We start from the raw sequence: 25,642 nt of genomic DNA, 5'->3' as shown, positions 1-25,642 counted from the left end.
CTGGCCGCCTCTGGGGGCACTGGCACCCCCCCCCCCAGGCTGCAGGACTTCCGTGCCCTTCTCCCGGCAGGAGCGTCCGCAGAGGTGACCCCACACGGGGACACACTGCTGTGCCCAGGGCCTTCTGGATGCTAGGCAGGCGCTCGCCATGAGCGGCAGCCCTCGTCCATCTGGGGGGCTCGGGGACCCTCGTCCATCCGAGGGCCCCGTGGACCAGGGGCAGAGCGTGGCCGCGCTCCTCTGCTCCACAAGATGGAGGCCCGCTTCCCTCTGGACTTGCTTGGGGCGGGTGGGCCTGGCAGCTACTCTAGCCCTCCAGCTGTCCCACGGAGACTGGGCGCAGGGATGGGGCACTGGAAGATGCGGGGAGGGACGCGGGGGGGGGACCTACCCCACCACCCCACCACCCCACAGATTACACCGACGCGGGGGGGGGACCCACGGGGGGGGACCCACCTCACCACCCCACAGAGTACACCGCACAGGGGCACCTGAGTCAGAATAATTTATTTCACAGTTTGGGGGTGGCCTCTCCTGTTCTCACAGCGCCTCGGCAGGGAAGTGAGCTCAAGGAGTGACCTTTGGGAGCTGGGCGGCTCTAGGGGTGGGGTGCCAGGGTGTGCAGAGGCAAAGTTGAATGGGATACCCCACTCCTGGGGCCTGTGTTTCCATGAGTGCTGGTAGCAGTAGACTCCCCATTCTGCTGGCCCCCATCCCCGGGGAAGGGGGTAGATGGGGCGGGCTGTACTCCTGGAACATGGGGGAGCCCTCACAGGCCTCTGGGCCCAGCAGGGTGGGGCTCCCCTCGTTTTGGTCCCTCAGGCAAGTCAGGAAAGGGGCCGGGGGGAGCCTGGAGTCGCAAGGCAGGGAGGCTAGCCCCCGGAAGAAGCCGCCGGCCCCTGGTGACCCCGGAGCTGCCCGCCCGGCTTCTGCCGGCCCCTCGCCACGGCGGGGCAGGGGCTCAGGGAGTGAGCAGCAGCTGGACCAGCTTCTGGAACTGCTCCCGGTGCTCGTAGATGTACACCTCCGTCCTCCCACAACGCGTTCACCAGCACGGCGTCGCTGACCTCGTCCAGCATGATGTCCATGCCCAGCTGGGGGTTCAGTCTGTGCAGACCAAGGAGCCGGGCTCACGGCGGGGCTCGGCCGGGGGGGTCAGCCGTTCCCACGGGGCCTGGGCCTCACCTGAAGTACTGGATGTCCACCATCTCGCACCAGGCCCGGGCCCGGTCCACGGCCCGCCCATCCGGATCCGTGCACTGGTGAGAAGCGGCCCTCTGTGAGCCCCGCCCAGCAATGACCCCGCCCCCACGGGGCTCCGCCCACCACAGGGTGACTCTGGGTGTCAGGGAGGGCTGCTGAGCAGCCGGGAGGGCGGGGCCTGGCAGCTCTGGGCAATGGCAGGGTGACGGAAGGTCTCCCTTCAGAGGCCGCCCAGGTGGAGAGGGTTTCAAACACCCACCGGGGGGCGCTGCGGAGGGGGCGGCACACGGGGAACCTTCCTCCCGCTGACTACAGGGGCTGGACAGAGCCCCACTGTCACCCACGGGGGGAGGGGAGGCCCCCGCCAGGACAGGACCCGAGGGGACACAGGCCTGGGGGAGGCCCCAACTCACACAGTCCACCACCATCTTGCCCAGTTCCTTGGCCCCAAAAACAGTCTTGGCCAGTTCCCAGGGGTGCTGGGACGGAAGACATCGACACAGTCACCGGCACCTGCGGGGACCTCCCTGTCCCCAGGGAGACAACGATGGACAAATTTCTTCACCTTGTTCCCCTGGCCCTGTGGTGAGCAGGACAGGGTCAGAGGGAACCTCCCACAGGGAAAAAGGGGGGCAGAGGGAACCTCCCATGGGGAAAGGGGAGGGCAGAGAGAACCTCCCATGAGAAGGGGGGTCAGAGGAAACCTCCCATGGGGAAAGGGGGGCAGAGGGAACCTCCCATGAGAAGGGGGGTCAGAGGAAACCTCCCATGGGGAAAGGGGGGGAAGAGGGGGCCTCCCACGGGGGCATAGGGTCGTCAGAGGGGGCCTCCCAAGGGTGCATAGGGTCGTCAGAGGGGGCCTCCCAAGGGTGCATAGGGTCGTCAGAGGGGGCCTCCCATGGGGGCATAGGGTCGTCAGAGGGGCCTCCACGGGGGGAGAGAGGTCAAGGTGAGCAAGAAGGGGCTGTGGCCACAGGTGGGGCTGGCGGAGGGTCCGAGTGCAGAGCCTTGCAGAGAAGCTGGCGTGGGCATGGCGGCCACCTCTGCGGCCAGCGCCGGGGGTACAGGGCCTCACAGGGCCGGCTGTGGGCGCTCCCGCCAGCCCTCGGGTGAGGGCAGCCGGCGGGCGGGGGAGGGCAGGCGCCCATCTCTGTCAGTGTTCTTTCTGCAGGCTGCCTGCTCTCCCCTGGGGGCGGGCGAGGCTGCCAGCCCTTCCTCCGTCCTCCGAGCGCCGCACACGGGGAGCCGCGAGCACCCGGCTTCCCAGAGGACGTGGTCCTGACCGCAGTCGGGGAAGATACGCGTGCGCTGCCATCCGCGGGCAGCAGGCGTGCCCTGGGCCTCAGGAGGCCTGGTACCGAGGGCCGCGGGCAGCCGTGGCCAGCAGGGGGGCCGCCAGCCTTCCCGGGGACGGGGTGCAGGGGTGTCCACCCTGTGTGGCCACGCCCCGCCCACGGCCCTGCGGCTCTCACCTTGCGGATCATGTCCTGGTTGAACTCATGGATCTCGGTCATGGCGTCCAGCGTGGGGTTGTTGGCCAGCAGCCCGCCGTCCAGGAAGCGCCCGTTGGGCCGGAAGTAGGTGGGGGCCGCCCCACTGCTCCGGCCGCCCGCCACACCAGCTGGTCTGGGGGTGGGGGGTTGGCGGGAACAGGGTTGGCACAAGAGCTGGAGTAAGGCCCATGCCCTTCGGATCTCAGGGTGCACTTGGGTGGGGGGTGGCGGAGTGTCTGTGGGCCCTCCAAGGCCCAGGAGCCCCAGCCATGCTTGTCCCCAGCCAATCAGGACAGGGACAGTGGGAGGGGTTTAAGGGCACCAATACCCCACCCATTCATTCCTCGCACCCGTGCAAGCACTGAACATGGTTTAAACCTGAGGGGTGGGTTGGCGGCTTTAGGTTAATATTCTGGCTGAAGCGGGGCTCCCGAACGGCCTCTGGAGCCTCGTAGTTCCGGAAGAGGTGGAGCTCAGCAGGCTGCCTGTCAGACAGTGTCCCGGTCAGCATCACCCTGGGGAGAAGGAGGGAGGAGCTCACTGGTCACCTGGCCCCATCCCCTCCCCACCCCCGCCCCCTGGGAGAGCTGCCATCCAGCCACACAGGGTGCACAGTTTCTCCGGACTGTCCTTCCCAGGAGAGTCAGCCCCTCGGGGTGATTGGGCCAAAGACGCCCATATTTCCCACAGGTTTATCCTTACGCCCAATAACCCACTTCAGGGAGCTGGTCCTGAGAAGCAGCCACATGTGTGCAAGACAGGTTGCCAAAGGCCAGGAATGGCAGCTGCCATTTGTTAAGTAAACAGTGGAGTCAGGAGTGGTCATACACACCTGTAATCCCAGCACTACGAAGGAAGAAGCAGGAAGATTAAGAATAAGAGGGAAGGGGCTGGGGATATGGCCTAGTGGCAAGAGAGCTTGCCTCGTATACGAGAAGCCCTGGATTTGATTCCCCAGCACCACATCTATAGAAAACGTCCAGAAGTGGCGCTGTGGCTCAAGTGGCAGAGTGCTAGCCTTGAGCAAAAAGAAGTCAGGGACAGTGCCCAGGCCCTGAGTTCAAGCCCTAGGACTGGCTGAAAACAAAAAGCAAAGAATTTGAGGCAAGCTTGGGCTGTTACACAGTGAAATACTGTCTCACAACCAACCAAAACCAAGCCAAAGCAAGCTACTACAAATAACTGGGGTGTCCATCAGCAGGCCAGTGCAATCCCCGATCCTCTGCCTGATAGGCTCTAAGCTATCACAGAATGGCTGTGAAAACGTTTCCCCACCGACAAGGCGTGGACTCTGGGTCAGTAAGTAGGCCACCATTTATTCAAAACCAAAACAACATATGTTCCTATTTACACAGCCAGAGGGCAACTGTGAAGGGGCCTGGCCAGGCAGCAGTGCTGCACTTTGGGGAAGGACACGCAGAAGGGGGAGAGACCTTTCAGGCCTTTTCAACAGCCTATTATATTAAGAAGCCTCCTCCTGGTCCGAGACACAGGCACCCTGAACACTGCTGGGTGTCCCCATGGGAAAGCTAGTATGTGTTAAGTCGCAGCTCCTTTGATAGGAAATTCCACCTGGATAAAGTCTGTCCTGAAGGAATAATCCTGACCAACCATGGCGGCTTCTTGTGAGAGACTATTCTTTGCCCTGTGATTTACTAGAGTGAAAAATCTAGCTGGAGCAACAGAGGGGTAAGGACACAATAGAACACTGTGCAGCCCTTCAAAGTTATGCTTACAGAGTAACCCAGAAATGAACTTGTTAAATTGTAAAGGAACATACAGAGGACACAAAGGAAACAACCTGAACAAAGGATTCCCCCCCCCACACTTAAGCCACTTATGTGAATACTTGGGAAGATTACTTGAACAGTGCTCCTTTTGAGAAAAACCACAATGACTTTATATATATATATATATGTATACATATGTATCAATTATATATACATATATATCAATTATATATGTTAAATATATATATATATATATATATATATCAAGATAGAAAGAAAACAGCAGGGCAAACTGAGAATAAGCAAGGGGAACTCAGCCCCATCTCCGACCAAAACTGTTCTGGGCCTAAGAGGACACAAGAGAACGTTAACTATTCTAGCTCTCACGCAGATGATGTCAGGATTCACATCATCTAGGGCAAGGCCCTGAACCTCCAGGACAGCAAGTTGGTGGAAGTGGCCTAGCTGCTAGTGTCCAGTGTCTGGAACAGGTCCAGGAGGCTGCAGATTAAGATGATTAAACAGCTACACTCATATGTTTAACACTATCAAGGTCAAGCTTGATAATATCTTAAGGGGATAAGAGGTTGTAAATGTTGACACATGTATGAAATAGGAGGATCACAGTCCAACGCTAGCTCTGGCAAGAGTCTAAGACACTATCTGAAAGCCAAACTAAAACATAAAGGACTGGGCATGGCTCAAGTGGTAGAGTGCTTTTCTGGAAAGCATGAGGCCTCGAGGTCAACCTCAGAAGCACCAAAATGGGGATGGGGACTATAAAGAATGACCTGAGTTGGGCTTCAGTGGCTCACACCTATAATACTAGCTACGCAGGAGGCTGAGATCTGAGGATCAAGGTTGAAGCCAACCTGGGCAGGAAAGTCCATGAGACTCTTATCTCCAATGAACCACCAGAAAACCAGAAGTGGAGCTGTGGCTCCAAGTGGAAGAGTGCTAGCCTTGAGTGTAAAAGCTTAGGGACAGTGCCCAGGCCCTGAGTTCAAGCTCTACAGCCAACAACAACAACAACAAAAGAGTTGGAGAAGAACCAGAGTACTTTATGAGACTGAAAACTATCTATCCATACAAGAACAGACTATAGAACTCTATGCATGTGTTAAATGAAAACTTACATAAAGCCGAAGAAAGAATCATGAGTTGGAAAATAGGTAAAAAAATTATCCAGAATAAGACAAAGAAAAATGGCAGAGAAATAAAATGACAGAACAGGTAAGTTAAAAGGGGCTGGGAATGTGGCTCAGTGGTAGAGTGCTTGCCTAGCATGCATGAAGCCCTGGGTTCAATTCCTCAGTACCACATACACAGAAAAAGTTGGAAGTGGAGCTGTAACTCAAGTGGTAGAGTGCTAGCTTTGAGCAAAAGAAGCTTAGGGAAAGCGCCCAAGCCCTGAGTTCAAGTCCCAGGACTGTCCAAATTTAAAAAAAAAAAAAGACATTGAGAGAAAAGAGCAAAGATGTCTAACATGTGTTTGGATTTACAGGAGGAGCAGAGAGAAAACGAGGCAAAGACAAGATTCAAAGAAATAACGACTTGGATTTCCAAAACTGAAGGAAAACTCAAACTCAAACATTAAAACATAATGGCGGCAACAAGAAATCCAATGCAGGGGGCTGGGGATATGGCCTGGTGGCAAGAGCGCTTGCCTCGTATACATGAGGCCCTGGTTCAATTCCCCAGCACCACATATACAGAAAATGGCCAGAAGGGGCGCTGTGGCTCAAGCGGCAGAGTGCTAGCCTTGAGCGGGAAGAAGCCAGGGACAGTGCTCAGGCCCTGAGTCCAAGCCCAGGACTGGCCAAAAAAAAAAAAAAGAAAGAAAGAAAAAGAAATCCTATGCAGGATAAATTGGGAAAAAGTTGTATCTAGATAAATTATGTATACCCAGAAAATTAGGGGAAACTGTGTACCTAGATCTCCCATAGTGCAAATACAGAGCACGGAAACCATGCAAGGTAACAAATGTTAGAACAACTGGCATCTGACGTGTCCAGAAAAACAATGAGGCCACTGCGCAGGCCCAGGAAAGCGGTGCGGAGGGCAGTGCCGGGGGGCCCACCTGGGTGGGGGCAGCATCAGACCAGGGCTGCCCTCGCTGGGCGGCCCAGGGCACCGCAGGATCAACTTCCTGTCCACTGCTGGCCACAGGGCAGATGCCTCTGGGGCTGAGCCCCGAGCACAGGCACGTGATGGAGATGTGGCCCCTGCCCGTGGGAGAGGTGCCCCTGGAGTGCCCCTCACCCGTACCCAGCTACCCTCTCCCACGCCCGGGCCATGGGTTGACCTCGGGGAAGGGGGTCACCGGGTGAGTAAGAGTGCTGTGCTCAGTCCCGGGGACCCTTCTGTGGGGAGGAGCTGGCAGAGGGGGGCTTACTTGGGCTTCCTGACATCCGTCATCTTGGTGTGCTCCCCAAATTCCCGCTTCAGGAACTCCTCCAGGGGCCCCGACTCGTAGGGCCTCGAGCCCCGAAACACCTCATCCTTCATGCGGAAGTACACGCCACGCATGTAGGCCATGGACTTGCCTGGAGATGGGGGAACGGGGGTGGGGGGGGCAGGGGAGGCCTGAGGGCCACGCTCAGGACCGTCCAGGAAGAGGGTCTGCACCGGCCAGCCAGGGGACCAGGAACCGGCGCTGGCAGGTGGTGGAGACAGGGGTCCATCTGCCAGGCCCCTCCTGGTAACCCGCACACAGGCACACACCCCTGCGGCAGCCCCAAGGCCCGCGCCCAATCAGGCGTTCCCAACTTCCCACTGTTTTCCGTGGCGGGTCCTAGACGTATATAAAAGCTAGAGCCACGCTGGGGTCACGGGCTAGGTACAGCAGCCTGTCCTCGGGGCCCGCGGGTGGGAGCAGCTACCCGTCCACCTCCCGGGCTAAGTCCACGCGGGCAGTGGGAAGTGGCTTTGCCCTCCAACTGAGCCTATCTGTATAACCTGGGAAGTACCCCGCGAAGGGCCAACGCCCTGTCCTACACGGCACGCCAACTTCATGCAAAGCTCTGCGGAGCCCCTTGGTCCTCTGGGAGGCCTGACCCCACCCCAGCCCACCCAGGGGCAGCACTCACTGTGCAGGATGGCCAGGGCCAGGATGCCCCCCGTGCTGGTCCCCGCCACCCAGTCAAAGAGGTCTTTGGTGGCCATGCCCGAGGCCCTCTCGATGGCGATGAGGAGCTGGATGATGACCAGGCCTTTCACGCCCCCTCCGTCCAGGCAGAGCAGGTGATCGTGGCTGCAGTGGGGACAGGGGGGAGCCCAGGGGTCGCGCGATGGCTCGGCACCCGTGGCCCCCCCCCCCACCAAAGCTCGTGTCCCTGAGCAGCTATACTGTAGTGGATGACCGCAGAGCTGGCCAGGCCTGTGTGGGGCCAGTGGGCTAGGGAGGAGCCCGTGGGATGAAGGGAAAGGGCAGAAGAGGAGGGCAGGAACTCCCCGAGGGCAATGGCCCAGCCTGGGTCAGTTCCAAGTCTGCCGCAGAGCAGGTGCTGAGCAAAGTCTGTTACAAGGAGGGGGGGAGGGTTCCCAGCAGGCGGGGGAGGGCTTCCATCTGCGAGGGAAAGGCAGGGAGGACAGAAGGTCTGTGTGCCGGGGATCTGCAATGGGGGAACATCAGCACTGGCTCGCTCGGTGCCGTCTCCTCCACCTGAGTGGAGGAATGAAGGCCAGGAGGAAGGAGACTGGCACAAGGTCACACGACTGGCTCTAAGTCACATCCTCCAGCCCAGCCCTCGGGCACAGGCACTGCCCTCCCCAGTCAGGCTGGAGGGGCCGCCTTCATCATCCTCTCTGTCCTTCCTCCTGGCCCCTCCTCCTCTTCCTCTCTGTTTGACTTGCTGTCTACAACAAGCCCCCCAGTGTCCACAGCCCCTTGGCCACAGCTGCCCCGGCCCCCTGGGGTCAGGGCTGTGGAGCAGACAACAGGACTTCCAGCGGAGGTGGGACTGGGGCGGAGAGGTCACCCTGAGAGGCAGGGCCGAGGCTCACAGTCCCTTGAGGTACACCTGGCTTCCCAGAGCTGCTGGACAGGGGTGTGCATCCCATGTGTGCAAGCATGTACTTCTGTGTACTGGCACGCGTGCACAGGAGGAGGAGGGAGGGACCATAAAGCTAAAGGGAGCCCGTGCATTTCCAGGGCAAAAGTAACAGGGTTGCCACGGACATGGAGAGGAGGCACCAAGGCAGGAGCCTCAGAGCCCTGCCGCTAGGGGTGGGGCTGCCCTCGAGGATGCAGGCCGGCAGTGGGCATGCGCCCAGGACGCAGGCAGTGCTTGCTCTGGCCCTGCAAAGCACTTGTCCTCTGGGGGGGGTGGGGGGAACCTCTATACCTGCACACCAGGGACAAGGACTAGTCAGATAGTCAGAGAACAAGCAAGATGGTGTCATCAAGCCAGGGGGATTTCTGCACAATCAGGCAGCAAGTCCCTGTCCCGGCCCTGCGCCGGGCTGGCTGGCATTCACCAAGGTCTGTGCCTGAAGGGCCAGACTGGGTTTCTTCCATGGCAAAGGGGGTCCTCGGAATGCACATGCTGACAGGAAGTACTGTGCTTGGCAGTGAAAGCCGCTCGCCCTCTGCTCTGGACCCTCGCCCAGTTCCGGGCGCTGGAGCTGAAAGCTAAGTCCACAGACACGGTTTCTGACCTGCCCATCCCTCCTGCAAGCTGCAACACCGCCAACACAGGCAAGCGGGAGATCAGAACCAATTTTCATGCTCTCCAGTTTGGGCCAAAACTACAAATGAATTCACTTCTCCATTCACATACAGAGTAGGCCACGTTCTCCAAGTGGGGGCGAGCGTTCAGACGCAGAGGCTCCAGGACCAGATTCGGCAGAGGGGCTCGCGTGGCCAGCACTCCGGCGCCACCCAGGGCCTCCCCACACGGGCCTGGGGAACAACTCAGGAAACAACTCACTTGTGGAGGGAGAGAAGCAGACAAGGAAGCCATGGAGCCCAAAGAATGTGCTGGAATCGCAGAGGGGTCTGGAGGCCCTCAAACTGTGCTATGGTCGGGGAGGAGGGCCACTCGATGGCAGCCGTTAGGGGCACCGTGGCTGCTGTGTGAGCCCGCCCTGACGGACAGGAATGATCACGCATCGCAGGCCGCACAGACAGCAGAGCCAGGAGGAAAGCCGCCTCCCAGGCAGCGCGGGATGAGGGAGACGCCGGCCCAGGCACCAAGGGAGGCTTCCACACGGCCAGCGCGGGCCCGGCCTCGGCTCCACTTACGTCCGCTTCTCGTCCCTCATGGAGCTCAGGATGAACGCTGGCTTCCGGGCCGGGAGATGGGCAGGAGGTCCTGCAGCTCTGTGGGGCACAGGGCAGGGCACGCTGGGGCTGGCAGGGCCCCACCCCACACCCCATGGGTCCTAGAGGGGAGCTGTGCCCCAGCCGGTGGTCTCTCCCTGTGGCTGTGCCCTGACGCCCCCCTCCCCCAGCCTCCTGCCCCGGGGCCCAGGGGCCCGCTGGGGGTGAGACCCACCCCGGCTCCCAGCACACAGCCCCCCCCCCCACATGCTCCTCCTGAAACTCGGACTCAGTGCACAAGCGCCGGGCTGTTCTCAGCCCCCAAGGGCATGGCAACAATGGCTGCCAATATGCCCCAAACGTGCTCCGTGGCCCGTCAGAAGGGCTGCGGGGCAATGCAGAGGGCCAAACTCCATGAAGAGGACATCCACCTATCCTCTGTCCTGGCCTCGGGTCTGAAGACTTCCTGGTGGCCCATGGGTTTGGTTCTACCCACCCATCCTCTCCATCCAGTCGTCCTCTGGACGTAAGGCTCAGCCCACCATCATCCTGACAAGCAGTGCGCCCCCTGCCCACCCGGCAGGCCCCGCGTGTGACTGGCAGCCCACCCGCCCCGGTGCAGGAGCGAGAGGCGGTGCAGCAGGCAGGAGCAAGGCAGGGGCGCCCCTCACCCAGGGCAGGGACACACAGCAGGCAGGGGCGCAGGCTAGCCAGGAGTGGCAGTGCTGGAGGGGGGAGGGGAGGGAGCATGTGCCGAGGTACAATTGAGGAAAGGAGGAGAGGAGACCAGGGCTAAGGCTTGTGGGCAGGGCTGGGCTCAGCGGCTCCTCTAGGCCCAGGCATTACCCTTCTGCCGCCACACCCCAGGCCCACTGTCCAGCCTGGCTTGGGAGATTGCCTGCCTGTAAAATGGAGAGAGAAAGATAGGGTGCTGGGAGCTCCTGGGGGTCTAGCGGGGGAGGCGGCTGCTGTGCGGAGCTTCAGGCCCCGACAGGAAGCAGGTCTGCAGGTCTGCCTACCAACGACTGGTTCCTGGCTGCCTGCAGGGTAGGAGCTCCGCGCCCCAGCAGCCTAGGCCCCTGCTGAGCCAGACTCCGGAAGGCCAGAGCAGGGGTCCTGTCTCCTCTGGGGCGGGCTGTCTCCAAGGCTCACAGGGGGCGCACTGGGGCTCCCACAGGACAGACAGTGACACAGGGGTTTGAAGTCAGAGGACCAGAGGCCTCCTAGGGGACAAGAGACCGTGAGCGTCTCAGGTAACGCTAGTAATGCCCTGTCAGGGGCCCCAGTCAGAGTCCCCCCAGGGCTTGGCTGTCCACACTGGCTAACAGCTCTTGCCTCTCCTCCCTTGCTCCTTCAACTCCTCCCACCCTGGGGCCCAATCCTTTCTCTCCAGTGGGGGTTGCTGGGACGCAGGCTTGGGGGTGGGGGCAGTAGCCTACCTAGGTTGTTCAAGCTGATCGATGGGGCTGAGCTCTCTCCAGGGAGAGGAAGAGTGAGGTGATGTGCGGAGCCCTGAGCCGAGGGGCCTCTGGGAGGCCTGGGTACGGTATTCAGCCCCCACGGTTTTCAGCAAGGCCAAGAGCGCCTTTCTGGTGACCACTTGTCATGGTGTGGGAAGGAAAAATGGCGACAAGGAGTGAGGCCCCTTCCTCCACACAGGAGCCCTGTCCCACTGCCTGGCCGCCGGGCTTCGAAGAGGGCCACCCTGCGGGGTGTGCTGACAGGGTGTTAGGCTCACTCGCCTCCTGGCATTGCGGGGGGGGGGGGCAGGGGGAAGGGGTCAGGGGTGGACCGTGGAGTGGGGCAGGAGGAAGGCAGAGTCACCTGCCCCATTATTTTGGGGTTTCTCTAATCTAGTCAAGGAGACAGGCAACCATCTTCACGGTGAGCAGTTCTCAAAATCTCCATGTGACATTTCCTTTCAGAGTTTGAAAGGGACAAGCCAAGCCCCACTTGAGAGAGGCAGCGGCCTTCCACTTGTCACCCGTGACTTTTTCCTCTTCTGCAGGGACAGCTCTGACCTAAGGGCCTGAGCATGATGGGAGCAGGGGCAGGGGAGGGGGGTCGGGTGGAGAGGGCAGGGGAGGGCTAGTTGTTTACAGTCATGGTGGGGGCTGAGCTCTCTCCAGGGAGAAGGAGCAAGGTCACAGGTCAGAGCCCACTACAGAAACCCACAGATCCCTAAAGCCCTCCAGAGGGGCCTCTGGGCTTCTATAAAGACAACCTGATGGCTGGGAATGTGGCTTAGTGGTAGAGTTCTTGCCTAGCATGCATGAAGCCCTGGGTTCGATTCCTCAGCACCACATTCACAGGAAAAGCCAAAAGTGGCGCTGTGGCTCAAGTGGTAGGGTGCTAGCCTTGATCAAAAGAAGCTCAGGGACAGTGCCCAGGTCCAGACTGGCCAGAGAAAAAGAAAAAGAAAAAAGACAACCTGCCTCCTCCTGCTCTACAAAGGCTCAATGCGAAGGGACATAGCGCATGCGCATGTGTGTGTGCACATGAAGGCATGCAATGGAGTGGCGTAGTGTGTGCACGCGTGTCTGTGCACATAAGGGCATGCTAACGTGTGTCCAGGCGTGCACTGATGCTGGTCAAGCTCCCATGGGGATCTGAACCCCCAGTGGCTGCATGGGAGGGGACCCAGCTGTCAAGCTCTTGGGGGCCCATCTTGGAGCCCCACATGCTCCTGGCCACCCTCAGCCTGATGACTGATGACTGAGCCAGCTGCCCGATCCCTGTCCCTGCCCAACTCTAGTCCAGGTGGCAAAGCACATACGTTTGCTGATCTTGGAGGCTATTAATGCAGGAGTCTCCCGAAGTCATTTGGGGTGTCCACTTCCGCTCCAAACACAATGAGGCCTTGACCATGTCTATGTGTCGTTCTGTTGGGGTTGGAGGGAGAACAGCATGTGACAGCTCAGAGAACACACAGGAAAGGACCTCGACCATCAAATAGTGGGGAGGATCTCGTGATCATGGAGGTATTGGGGTCCGCGACCCCACTACCAGGGAATCTGGCACTCCATACCCTGCATGTTGATAAGCAGCTTCCTGACCACTGGGCTTCAGAGCCCAGGTAGAAATGGGGAGGGCCACCAAACTCCTCTAGGAGCTCCTAGTGCTTCCTGGAGCTCTGAGGGAAGAGTCTCAGGGACTTTCCTGCCTGGGCTGGCTTTGAACCACGATCCTCAGATCTCAGGTAGCTAGGATTACAGGTGTGAGCCACCGGCGCCCAGATCAAACTCGAGTTTTCTATGACAAGGTTGAGGCATTCCCTCTCTGCACCTGGAATGCCAGTCATTGTGCATTTCAGATATTCAGACAGGGATGCCCAATGGATGAGGCCAATGCAAATTATTCAGAAGCCCATGCCTGTGAGATGGCCCCAAGCATTTTTGCTCAGGGCTCCCCGACCTGAACTACCTAACCCGCAGGCCATTGAGAAGCTGATACCCGGTGCACAGCATGCTGGGTAAAGACCCATGCAACACAGCAGTGACCAGTACATGCTCACAGGATGAAGACCAGAAAGCAGCCACGAGCTCCTCAGGAGGCTGAGATCTCAGGATTACAGCTCAAAGCAGCCCAGTAGATAAAGCTAGAGACTATGGTCTCTAAGTAACCAGCAAAAATCCAGAATAGAGCTATGGCTCAAGTGGGAGAGCACCAGCCTTGAAGGAAAACGCCAAACAAGAAGCCCTAGTACCAACATACACACAAAAAGCCTGTAAGAAACAAAAAGCCCCTGGATTTTTCAAGGAGTTTAGGCATAGCCACGGACTGGCTGTGTAAGGGGCCTGATGGTCCCCAGGGAGAAGACGCCCACCCCCAGCCAGGCACTGGGGGTCCCGGCTTGGTGAGTTCACCTGGGGCTACCAGGTGCCGCCATTACTCCTCAGATGGAGAGGAGCAAGGCTGCCAGGTGATGGGCCATGACATGCCCAAGGCCCGGGGGGAGGGCGAGGCGGACTCACCGACATGGCCAGGTGCAGCGGGGTGTTGCCGTTCTCCGCCGCGGGCGCCCGCAGGTTGGCCCCGTAGGTCAGCAGCACCATGACGCAGTCGAAGCGGTTTGCGCATCACGGCCACGTGCAGAGCCGTGTTCCCCGAAGCGCTGGTGCTCTCCACCTCGCAGCCCCGCTTCAGCAGCATGCGCGCCATCTGGGACCCCCCCCCCCCGCCAGGCCCCGTCAGCTTGGCGCTCGGGGAGCAGCCCCGGCCCCGGCGCCTGGCCTACCACTGCCTCCCCAGTGGCCTTCAGCCGTGGGGCCTCCACAAGCTACAGCAATGGGTGAGAGGGGCTGGGGGCAGGGCTCCGTCTCTGGGGTATCCGTGGACCCTGGCTCCCCGCACCCTCAGCACCCCAGGAGCTAGGAGTCAAACAGTTGAAAGACGACTCTCTGGGCTTCTGGTCCTTTCCTGGAGCTAACAACCTGTCATCTCTGTGAGGGCCCTCGGACCCTGCCCCAGAAGCACCCTACTCTTGTGACCCCCCCCCCCAGGGCCACACTCAGGATCACCTCTCAACAGCCTTGGTGCCTATATCCCTGCTCTCCCCGCAACCTTCCAACCACAAGCCCTGTGGGGAGCATGGCCGAGCCTCCCCTCCTGCTACGGGAGCCTGGACAGGACACGGCAGCGGCACCTGTCTTCTCTGTGAAGTAGGGAGCAGCTAGCTCACAGCAGGAGGGGGTGGCCATGATGAGGAAGCATAAACAAGGGGTCTGGCGCTCAGAGGCGCCCCCCACTCCAGGTAGGCAAACTCCTCCTCCAGATTTGAGCCACAGAATAGGCAAGATGGATCCTGCGGGGCACCGGTGCAGAATCTTCTCACATGCTACCTTGCTGGTGTCAAAACACCTCTAACAACTGGCACCAGCCAGCAAGCATCAGAGCAATGCCGGCCCTCAACTCTACTCAGGCTCCTATGCCCACTCCAGACTGCCCTCAGTGTGGCCCTGAGTCCACTCCGGAGTCTCCTTCCTGCAGGCACTGGGGAAGCAGCTCTGGGCGGGCTCCACTCCTCCCACCTGCAGACCAGCTCTGGGCCCGCCCCGCCCCTCCCACCTGCAGACCCAGCTCTGGGCCGGCTCCGCCCCTCCCACCTGCAGACCCAGCTCTGGGCCGGCTCCGCCCCTCCACCTGCAGACCCTGCCCACCTCAGCGTTCTTGGCCCAGTGGAGGGGGCTGGCTCCATAGCGAGGGTCTTTGCTGTGGATCTGGTTGCTGTCCATGCTGATAATCATTTCAGCACACCTGAGGGAGGGAGAGAGGGAGAAGGAGGGAGAGGGGAGGAGGAGGAGGACATGGGATTGGTCAGGGTTTCTGACCTCAAGTTCTATAATTCCCTACCGATCAGAGAGTTCATCTGCAAATGAAGTTACAACCAAACCGACTAGCTGCCTTGGCAAGGTTTTCTGGAAGAGCACACCAAAGCTAAGTCTACAGAGGGAAAAGGAAACAAATGAAACTACACTGAACTGAAAAGCTGCTGCACAGCAAAAGAGAAACACAACCTATACACTGGGGACAACATTTCACAAATCAAGATGAGGATGTGTGTCGCACTGCCAATATTGAGAGGCGAGGCAGGACGCTGCAAGGTCTAGGTAAGCCTGGGCTACACAATGAGACCCTGTCTCAAAAACATAACCAAGCTGGGCACTCGTGGCTCACACCTGTAATCCTCACTAAGGACTGAAGTTTGAAGCCTGGAAAGAAAAGTCCATGAGACTCTTATCTCCAATTGGCCACCTAAAAAAGCTGGTCCCCAGATGCCCCATGGCCTCTGCTTCTTCCTCTATCCAGAGGACAGGCGAGGGTGGGGGAGGGGGGAGAGGGAGGAGGCTGAGAGCGCCTGGGAGGAAGGCTCCGGCACGGAGCAGCCTGCAGCAGCGCCTGAGGCTTCTGGGTGCCGATCACCCATCGCTGAGGCACGTGGGTCACCCGGCACTGGGCTGCTGGTGTTGACTGTAAGCAGTCAAGTCTCTGTGTGAAGGTTCTAGTTCATCAGGGCTCGGGAGAATTCAGGAAAGGCTCTGTCCATCCTGGGACCGGCCTGCAGAGGGGACAGCAGTGTCCTGTGGGTACAGACCAGGGGGAGGAGGGGCCCATGGGCAGTGGTGCGGCCTGCCCCCCCAACCCCAGGGCGGGCGTGGCTGTCCAGCTTGTGTCTCCTGCCGGGAGCTGCTTGGATCTCATTCTGTGTCTCAAACAGGGACCAGGTTCAAAGGACCAACTGACTCCATTTCCTTTTTGTGTTTAGTTCTAAGACCAGGACTTAAACTCAGTACCTGGCGTTTTCACTCACTGAGTCACACCTCCGATCCTGTCATTCTTTCTTGAGACATTCTATGTTGTAAGCCTCCCACATACATGCCCCACATAGAGAAGGACTGGAAACCAGGGGTTCCAAGTCTGGGGACAGGGGAGGGGTGGGAGTGGTGACATAGCTTGTCAGGATAGTACACTGAAGACCCCTAGAGGGTGTTTGCGCGTGGTGCAGAGCTGAGCTCCACGGGGGAAAGACAGGGGGCGGGGCGGGTGGGGACGGGGTCCACGGTCAGTGAAGGCGCACAGCCAGTGAAGCCGGGAGCTTCAGCCCAGCTGACTTTGAGGATGGAGCCCCACCTGCCCCACAGATCTGGGCGAGCGCCCTGGGGCTCACCCCTTCTGGGAGAACTTCATGGCGGTGTGGATCGGGTAGCCGCCGGGCCCCATCACGTTGCAGCGGGCGTTGCAGAGCAGCAGCACGCGGACCATCTCCTGCTTCCCCATCTGGCAGGCCAGGTGCAGCGGCGTCAGCCCCTGGTTATTCACCTGGTTCAGGCCCGACGAGGCATTCTTGCCCAGGAGCTGACAAGGCAACACAAAACAGCATGGCGGGCAGGGGACCAGACAGGGAACCCCCCTCTCCAGCACAGGGAGCACCTGTTCTGGGGACCGGAGGGGAAGAACAAGCCAGGAGCGAGTGGCTGACGCCTGTAATCCTCGCTACTCAAGTGGCTGAGGTTTGAAGCCGACCTGCGCAGGGAAGTCTGAAAGCCTTTCCAATGACCCAGCAAAAGCCAGAAGTGGGGGTATGGTTCAAGTGGTAAAGTGTCAGCCTTGAGTGAAAAAGCTAAGGGGCAGGCCCCAGGCCCTGAGTTCAAACCAAAGACTGGGTTGCATGCATGCATGCAAGCACGCACACACATGCACATGCACATACACATATTTATTTTGTATGCTTTTTTTTTTTGCCAGTCCTGGGGCTTGAACTCAGGGCCTGAGCACTGTCCCGGGCTTCATTCTACTCAAGGCTAGCACTCTACCACTTGAGCCACAGTGTTACTTCCAGCCTTTTCTTTTTTTTTTTTTTTTGGCCAGTCCTGGGCCTTGGACTCGGCCTGAGCACTGTCCCTGGCTTCTTTTTTGCTCAAGGCTAGCACTCTGCCACTTGAGCCACAGCGCCACTTCTGGCCGTTTTCTGTATATGTGGTGCTGGGGAATTGAACCCAGGGCCTCATGTACACGAGGCAAGCACTCTTGCCACTAGGCCATATCCCCAGCCCCCCAGCCTTTTCTTTTTATGTGGTACTGAGGAATTGAACCCAGGGCTTCATGTATGCGAGGCAAGCACTCTACCGCTGGACCACATTCCCAGCCCCACACATACTTATTTTACATTTTTTTTTTTTTTTTGGTTTCTTGAGACAGAGTCAATGAGTATAAGGTATGGGATCCCTTTTCTAGAATAACCTGATGGCCAGGTAGCAAGGATGAACCTTTGGAAGAGCAAGCTCATTCTGTACCACAGAGCATAACTGATAAACTGCCTTTTCCTTTCAATCTAATACATGAAGTGACTTCTTAACAGCATCACTTCATCTACTCGCCCATTCTTATTTATTTATTTATTTTTTGGCCAGTCCTGGGCCTTGGACTCAGGGCCTAAGCACTGTCCCTGGCTTCTTCCCGCTCAAGGCTAGCCTCTGCCACTTGAGCCACAGCGCCGCTTCTGGCCGTTTTCTGTATATGTGGTGCTGGGGAATCGAACCATTCTTATTATTTTTAATTCTTCTGTCGTAGGAATCCAGATTTAACAGGAGCATCCCTGGCAGCAGGGCCTACAGGAGCCAGCGGGGCTTTGGTGTGGTGAGTTCCTGTCAGTCAGGGAGGAGTCCCCCAGCACTGTGAGCCCCCCACCCGCCCAGGCAGGGGCTGGCTGCTGCACCTGAAGCCCAGCCTGGGGCCTGGTGCTGGGCGGTGCGGGCTCAGCGGTGCCCAGGGGAGCCCAACTCTGCTGATGGTTTTGAGCTGCCCTGAGGTTAGTCTGCTGAGCTGAAAGACACCGTGGCTGTCAGCAGAGGCCGATGACATGTACCCAGGCAGGGGTCGGGGGGGGGGGCAAAGGGGGAGTGCGCACCCGCCAGGGAGGAGCTCAGGCTTCACTGACTAAGTTGGACATGGGAGTGCGGGGCCCGCACCAGCCTCAGCCCCGCCCCTGCTCACCTGCAGCACCTGGGAGTTGTCGCCCTGCACGGCGTAATGGAAGGCCGTCTCCCCCTTGTTGTCCGTGACGTCCATCTGGGCATGGCAGTACTGCACCAGCTCCACCAGGATCTCCCCATTCCCCTTGCGGCAGGCCAGGTGCAGGGGGGTGCAGCCTTCCTCGTTCTCTGTGTTGTTGGCACAGCTGTGGCAGAGGGGCAGGCTGATCGGGGAGGGCAGGGGGGGAAGCCCCGGGTGCGGGCTGGGAGATTCCCCCCTCCTGGCGTGGCTGGGTCAGGACCACGCCTGCAATGGGTGGAGGGGAGCCTTCTCCACTGTGCCCGCCATGGTGGCTCTGGCAAGGGACAGGCCTGCTGTGAGCCAGGACCAGGGGGCGTCCTGGGGGATATGCACACATGCGTGCACGCACACGGGCCGCCCACCTGATGATGCGGCTGTGATGGAAGCACTCGCGGATGCCCAGCTCCACGGCCAGGTGGGCGGCCGACCAGCTGGGGTGGTTGCGGATGAGGTCGGTCAGGTGCTGCAGGACCTCCACGTGCAGGACCTGCGTGGAGCTCTCATAGAAGGGCGGCAGCTGCGATGAGTACTGCTGGAAGTTCACCTGAGCATCGGCCTCGGACTCCAGCTGGAAGAGCCTGGACAGAAGGAAGAGGACACCGGGCTGAACCCCACGGGGCTCCCAGCCCACAGCCCAGCTCAGTCAGGAGCCTCGGGTCCCCCGCAAAACAGCGCACTGCTGTCCCAGGCTGTAGCCTGCTTCTCCTCCTTCTAACACAGCTGATGTGGAGTTTACCTTGAGTTCTTTGTGTATGAAACGTTTCTCTTCCTTCTTTTTCTTCCTTTTCCCCCTCCCTCCCTCACGTTCTCTCCTTCTCTCTCTCTTCCCCTGATCTCACATGTTACCCAACCAAATCCCTGCGGCATTCTTTTCCTAACTGGGCTGTCACCTCTGATAGGCCCAGCTTAAAGTCCCTGGCCTCTTGTGCATGGTCAGAATCAAACAAGGTCAAGCTGGTGCTGATGGCTCACTCCCATAATCCTAGCGACTCAGGAGACTGAGTTCTGAGGATCGTGGTAAAAAGCTAGCCTGGGCAGAAAAGACCCTTTTATAGCCAATTAATCACCAAAAAGTCAGAAGAGGAGGTGTGATTCAAGTGGTAGAGTATCAGCCTTGAGCAGAAAAAGCTCAGGGACAGCACTCAGGACCTGAGTTCAAGCCCTAGGGCCAGCACGTGCATGTGTGCATGCACACATGCACACACACACACACACACACACACACACACACCATGACTGCATTTTGTAGGGCCAGCTGGGCATGGGCCTCCAGAGATACTGAAGGTGCCCAGCACATGCCCAGTGGGCGGGTGGTGGAGAGGAAAAGGGTACAGTATGGGCCCCCTTCCACACCCGTCTGCCCAGCTCCACCAGCCTGCATTGGATGGGTTGGCTACACAAGCTGTCCCCTTCCCCAGGCCGGCCCTGCGGCTGGCCCAGGCCCTCGGCCCCGGCCTAGCTCCTGCCACGTTCTGCCGGCATGCGGGGCAGGGCCAGCTCTGCTACCCTGTGAGAGTGTTCACAGGTCACCCTACAGGGCCCCCTCAGTCTCCCCGTCCTTCCTGCATCCCTCCATCTACCTGGGTCAACACCCAAGCAGGAAACAAGCCAGACTGTGCTCCCCAAGCCTTCCCACCACTACTGGATAGAGACCCCCTCTCCCCCCTCCCAGCCCTGCAAGCCACACAGCGCCTCCAGTGAGCTACTGGGAGCAGCCAAATGACAGAGATGTGTGTGTGTGGTGTGTGTGTCTACATGCATGGTGTACGTTGTCTATGTATGTGTGTGTCTATGATTCTGTATGTGTGCATGTGTATGTGCCTATGTGTTTGTGTATGTGGTGCATGTGTCTGTGTGCATCTGTGCATGGTGTATGTTGTCTATGTATGTGTGTGTCTATGATTCTGTATGTGTGCATGTGTATGTGTCTATGTGTTTGTGTATGTGGTGCATGTGTCTGTGTGCATCTGTGCATGGTGTATGTTGTCTATGTGTGTGTCTATGATTCTGTATGTGTGCATGTGTATGTGCCTATGTTTGTGTATGTGGTGCAGGTGTCTGTGTGCATCTGTGCATGGTGTATGTTGTCTATGTGTGTGTCTATGATTCTGTATGTGTGCATGTGTATGTGCCTATGTGTTTGTGTATGTGGTGCATGTGTCTGTGTGCATCTGTGCATGGTGTATGTTGTCTATGTGTGTGTCTATGATTCTGTATGTGTGCATGTGTATGTGTCTATGTGTTTGTGTATGTGGTGCATGTGTCTGTGTGCATCTGTGCATGGTGTATGTTGTCTATCTGGTGTGTGTGTGTGTGTGTGTCGTGGCTGACCACCACCCACCGGAAGCCGTTCTGTGAGTTCTTGGGGCTGACTAGGATGCAGTCCCAGGTGCGATTGGGAACATTCTGGAACAGGATCAGCTGCCCTTCCTCCCGGAGGCGCTCACTCAGGGTGTAGTCGATGATGGCCACCTCCTTCACGCGGTACGGGTTGGAGAACAAGTTGGTGACGCTGCTGAGGGTATTCACCAGGCGGCCAAAGAACTGCATCCTCCGCGGGGCGGGGGGCCCCACTGCCCACACCTCCGTCTGCAAGAGAGGGGGGTCTCGGGTGAGCTGGGCAGGGGCTCCCATGCCCACCTCTGTGGGGCAGCCAGTCCAGTGCAGGCACCTCTGGAATTCCCTCCTTCTGGGCCTGTAAGGAGCTGACAAAGGAGGGAGAGAAGGAGGGAGGGAGGGAGGGAGAGAGGGAGGGAGGGAGGGAGGGAGGGAGGGAGGGAGGGAGGGAGGGAGGGAGGGAGGGAGGGAGGGAGGGAGGGAGGGAGGGAAGGAGGGAGGGAGGGAAAGGACCCGGGTGTGAGGCCAGGAGTCTGAGGGGAAGCTCCCCAGCGCTGCAGGGCCTGGGCCGCCGGCCTTCCTGCTCTCTGCCCCCGTGTCTCTGTCAGATCAGACGCAGGTTTCCTCGTGGGTGCAGCAAAGGAGACAGCCGTGGTGAACACACACCGTGGCGCTAAGCCCTGGCAGGTGGGCAGCTTCTAGTCACACCAAGCAGTGACACGAGACACTAATGACACCCACCAGGGGAAAGGGACAGCAAGCAACTGTCACACCCCTATCTCCAATTAACCACCAGGAAACCGGAAGCGGCGCTGTAGCTCAAGGTGGTAGAGTGCTGACCTTGAGCTGAAGAGTTCAGGGACAGAGCCCAGGCCCAGAGTTCAAGTCCCACAACTGACAAAAAAAAAAAAACAAGAAAAAGAACAAAAGACTAGGAGGGCATGGAGAGAGCTTAAAGAGGAGAAGGGACCGTTAGTGAGCTTTGTTCAGAGGAGTGTGAAACATGGAGTGGAAAATCCCACAAATATGGATTTCCCAGGTTACAAACTACATAGATTCCGTAACATGGCCTCTCCCGCCAATCTGCTGTGTGCACCTGCAGCAGTGAGAGCACCCTTCCTCCAGCCCTCAGCCTGGTAGCATGGCCGCACTACCCTCCCAGGAGATACTTAATAACACTGTGAGCACTACTCTCCTGAACATTATTCAGCAACACTGTAGCACTACCCTCCTGGCAGTTACTCATAATACTGCATTACTATCCTTCTGCCATTACTTAGCTACACTGGGTGCACTACCCTCCCAGGAGTTACTTAGCAGCAGTGGGTGGGTACACTACCCTCCCAGGAGTTACTTAGTAGGTGGCTCATTATCACATGACTGGCATGATACTTGTATGGTGTAACTTAATCGAAACACTCAAGGAGTAACACCAACTGTGTGGACATGCAAAGAGGAGACCTAAGTGCTGAACGCACAGTGTGCGCTCACAGGCATCCACGGAGGGAAACCCCTGTGATAACTGCAGAAGACATTTGCTCCCCCAGACTTTGCGCTGAGCTCAGCACTTCCTGTGATCCCGTCAGTCACCGGATTCTCCCAGAACCGCAGGAGGCAGGTGTGCTGAGACAATGCGGACCTGGGGCCAGAACCAGTTCAGATCCTGGGTCACCATTTACTAGCTGTGTGACCTTAGGCAAGTTACTTAACCTCCCCTGTCTCCGCTTCTAACCTCTAAGTAGCACCCAGCAGATGGCAGGTGGTTGGGAGACGCCAGTGGGCTTTACCACCCATTTACTGGTAAGGAAACTGGGGCTTGGAGAACGTCCACAGCACAGCTCTGAAACCACTCTCATTGAAGCTCTGGAAAACCCTTTATTTTATTTATTTATTTTTTGCCAGTCCTGGGGCTTGAACTCAGGGCCTGAGCACTGTCCCTGGCTTCTTTTTGCTCAAGGCTAGCACCCTGCCACTTGAGCCACAGCGCCGCTTCCGGCCTTTTCTATATATGTGGTGCTGAGGAATTGAACCAGGGCTTCATGTATGCGAGGTGCGCACTCTACCACTAGGCCACCCTTCGTTTTATAACTGGTTAGAGATGTGGTGTGAGAGACAGGATCTCTGGGCTTTGGGGACAAGGAAGGGACAGGGTGCCCAGCAGCTCAGGTCAGGGAGGAGACGGGCCAGCAGGCTCCGGGGGCCTCACACAAAGGTCCCTGCCCCAGAGGCCAGGTCTGGCCCGCAGCTCCCAGCGAAGGGGCCTCCCTTTGCCCTGAGTGGCCGGGGACCCAGATGGCAGTGGTGATGTCAGGAGGGGAGGCAAGGGAACAAACACCCCCAACCGCACCCTGGAGCTCACAGCATGGCCGAGCAGGAAGGCAGGCAGCGAAGAGAGTGGGCTCAGGCCATTCCCCACACCCTGCCAGCCCACACAGGACCTCAAAGCTTCCCTTCCCACCCCAGTACAACCCCACCCAACCTCCCCCACCTCACCCCTCCCTGCCTCTCCTCTGACCTTCCCATGACCTTCACCTGTTCTCACAGCCCCTCTGTTCCCTACTGCTCCCTGCTGGGCCAGGCTGCAGTGATACTCAACCCAACCAGCTCCCAGGGAAGCCATGACACACACACACACACACACACACACACACACACACACACTTTTTCCACTGCCACAGTGGTGATGACAATTCTACCATTAGATCCAGGCCCCTCCAGATGTCGAAGGCACCTCCCTGGATGAGCCTGGGGGGAGGGGTGACCCCTGAGAGCCCAGTCTGCTTTTTCATTTGGGCAAGACCTAGTGTCTGTGGGGCCAAGGCTCTCCCGGAGGGCCTGCAGGCAGGAAGAATGCTGCTCCCCCACTTGACAGGCTGAGGCCAGAGGGGCCTCCACATGAGGTTCCAAAGGGCAAATTCAAGTGGGCACAGTCCCAGCTACTTGGGAGGGGGTTGGGAGGAGTGAAGGTTGAGACCAACCCTGGAAAAAGTGGGTGAGAACCCATCTCAACCAACAGTCCCACATAGTGGTACATGCCTGTAGTTCCATCTATGAGGGAGCCATAGTTAGAAGGATCATGGCTCAGGACAGCACTAAGACACTATCAAAAAAATAACTAAGGGGACTGGGGATATGGCCTAGTGGCAAGAGTGCTTGCCTCCCTGGGTTCAATTCCCCAGCACCACATATACAGAAAATGGCCAGAAGTGGCGCTGTGGCTCAAGTGGCAGAGTGCTAGCCTTGAGCAAAAAGAAGCCAGGAACAGTGCTCAGGCCCTGAGTCCAAGCCCAGGACTGGCCAAAAAATAAAAAAATAAAAAATAAAAAAACTAAGGGGCTGGGAATAGGGCCTAGTGGCAAGAGTGTTTGCCTCGTATACATGAGGCCCTGGGTTCGATTCCTCAGCACCACATATACAGAAAATGGCCAGAAGTAGCGCTGTGGCTCAAGTGGCAGAGTGCTAGCCTTGAGCAAAAAGAAGCCAGGGACAGTGCTCAGGCCCTGAGTCCAAGCCCCAGGACTGGCAAAAAAAAAAAAAAAAAGTTAAATGTTGACATCCCCCAACAAAGAAAAATAAACAAAGCCCCTATGAGGTGGGAGGGAGACCGAGCCGAGTTCCCTAGAGGGGGTGCTGGTGACCAGCCCTGCCAGGGGGACCCCGAGGACATGGGGGAGACGAGGCCATGCTACCCTAGGAGAATGCCTGCCAGGAGCAGAGGCGGTCCCCATCCTTCCAGACTGGCCCAGCCCCCCAGCCCCCCCCCCATAGCCACAGGGTACCAGTGCCACCGCCCCAGCTCTGAACACAGCACTCCTCTCCCAGTAAAGGGGGCTTCCACACGGCAGCTGCCCCCCCCCTCCCGTCCTCCAGGCTCAGTCTGGGGGCCGCCTCCTCCCCAGCCCCTCCCCTGGCCTCGGCCCCACGCCAGCCGCCCACCCACTGCCCCTGCTGGGCACAGGGCCTCAGAGCTGCTGGCAGACCCCTCCCCGGTTAGCTGCACCAAGTTCATTTCATGGCGCTCGGCCCCACGGAGCTCACCCCCATCCAGCAGGGGAAAGCCTCAGGCCCGGCTTCCTTGGCAGGCAGCGGCAGAGACAGGGCAGCTGCCAGGGGTGCGTGCCAGGGGTGTAGGTCAGGACAGGCCTCAGCGTTGGAGCTCCACAGTGCACATGGACACAGAGAGGTGCCTGCAGCGGCGAGTGAGCCTTGGGCACCCCACTCAGCTGGCAGGATGGCAGCCATTGTCCCCAGCAGCGCGACACTGGCACCCAGGTAGCCAACGCTTCCTGCCCCCCCATCACAACTCCGGGCTGAGGCAGCGTGTCCCGGTTCCCTTCCTGGGGCGCGGGTGCGGCCACGGCTGGCCAGCACAGGGCAGGGGCTCGCGTGCATTCCTTGCTTGCTCAGTAGAGGGGGACAGCGAGGCCCGGGGGCCCGGAAGCGGAGTGGCCTGCCTGCCATCTGAGCCGCACAGGCAAAGAAAGGCCTTGCTCACAGCAGGGGCTAAGTTAGCGGCAGGGAAGGACAGGGAAGCCAAAGGGTCAAGTCACATGCCATGCCTGCCTCTCACCCCAGCCACCCCAGCCTCTGCACCCCCCTGCAAAGCATCCTCCAGGTGCTCCTCCATGCCTGTCACCTGACACACAACACTCCGAGGCCTCCACCCAGCACCTGTCGGGCAGGCAGTCCCGGCACACGGCACCCGAGGGAGACTGAGGCACATGTGGGCCAGGGAGCCACCAGGATCTGGGCCCGGGCAACAGGGAGCTCGAGCAGCCGTGCTCTGTGCTAAGTGGACTTTCAGGGTCGGGAAACCCAAAGTCAAGGCCTCCTTCTACAAGCGAGGTTGCCAGGAACCTGCGCAAGCCAACCCTGCACCCGTGCACAGGGGGACGGAATGCCCAGAAGCGTTGCAGGGCTCCCGAGGACGCGGCCGGCACACTTGGCAAATATTTACCAAGCACCAACCTTGGCAGGCACCGCTCTAACTACTGAGGACAAAACCCCTGCCCCCTGGAGCTCAGACTGAAGAAGACAGGACTGTAAATAACAAGAAAGAAGGC

The 25,642-nt window shown here is 58.8% G+C and overlaps 1 protein-coding gene across 1 annotated transcript; it reads right to left on the bottom strand.

The window, feature by feature from the left end:
- Nucleotides 1-490: 490 nt before the first annotated feature.
- Nucleotides 491-25,197, bottom strand: Pla2g6 (phospholipase A2 group VI). The gene is given in 27 exon segments (XM_048340334.1): nt 491-1,030; nt 1,032-1,107; nt 1,186-1,259; nt 1,617-1,681; nt 1,684-1,707; nt 1,710-1,758; nt 1,760-1,783; nt 2,676-2,809; nt 2,812-2,829; nt 3,075-3,211; nt 6,822-6,972; nt 7,516-7,679; nt 9,672-9,720; nt 9,723-9,749; nt 11,129-11,216; nt 11,218-11,288; nt 12,466-12,501; nt 12,504-12,571; nt 13,113-13,198; nt 13,664-13,762; nt 13,764-13,850; nt 14,849-14,945; nt 16,357-16,544; nt 18,183-18,366; nt 18,605-18,820; nt 20,584-20,831; nt 25,150-25,197. Coding segments are annotated over 26 exon segments (2,490 nt in total). The 5' UTR covers nt 20,793-20,831; nt 25,150-25,197; the 3' UTR covers nt 491-961.
- Nucleotides 25,198-25,642: the final 445 nt, after the last annotated feature.

The sequence above is a fragment of the Perognathus longimembris genome, chromosome 1 (assembly GCF_023159225.1).
Source record: "Perognathus longimembris pacificus isolate PPM17 chromosome 1, ASM2315922v1, whole genome shotgun sequence".
NCBI lineage: Eukaryota > Metazoa > Chordata > Mammalia > Rodentia > Heteromyidae > Perognathus > Perognathus longimembris.
Note: the sequence above shows the minus strand (reverse complement) of the source record. Positions and strands in the feature narration are given on the sequence as shown.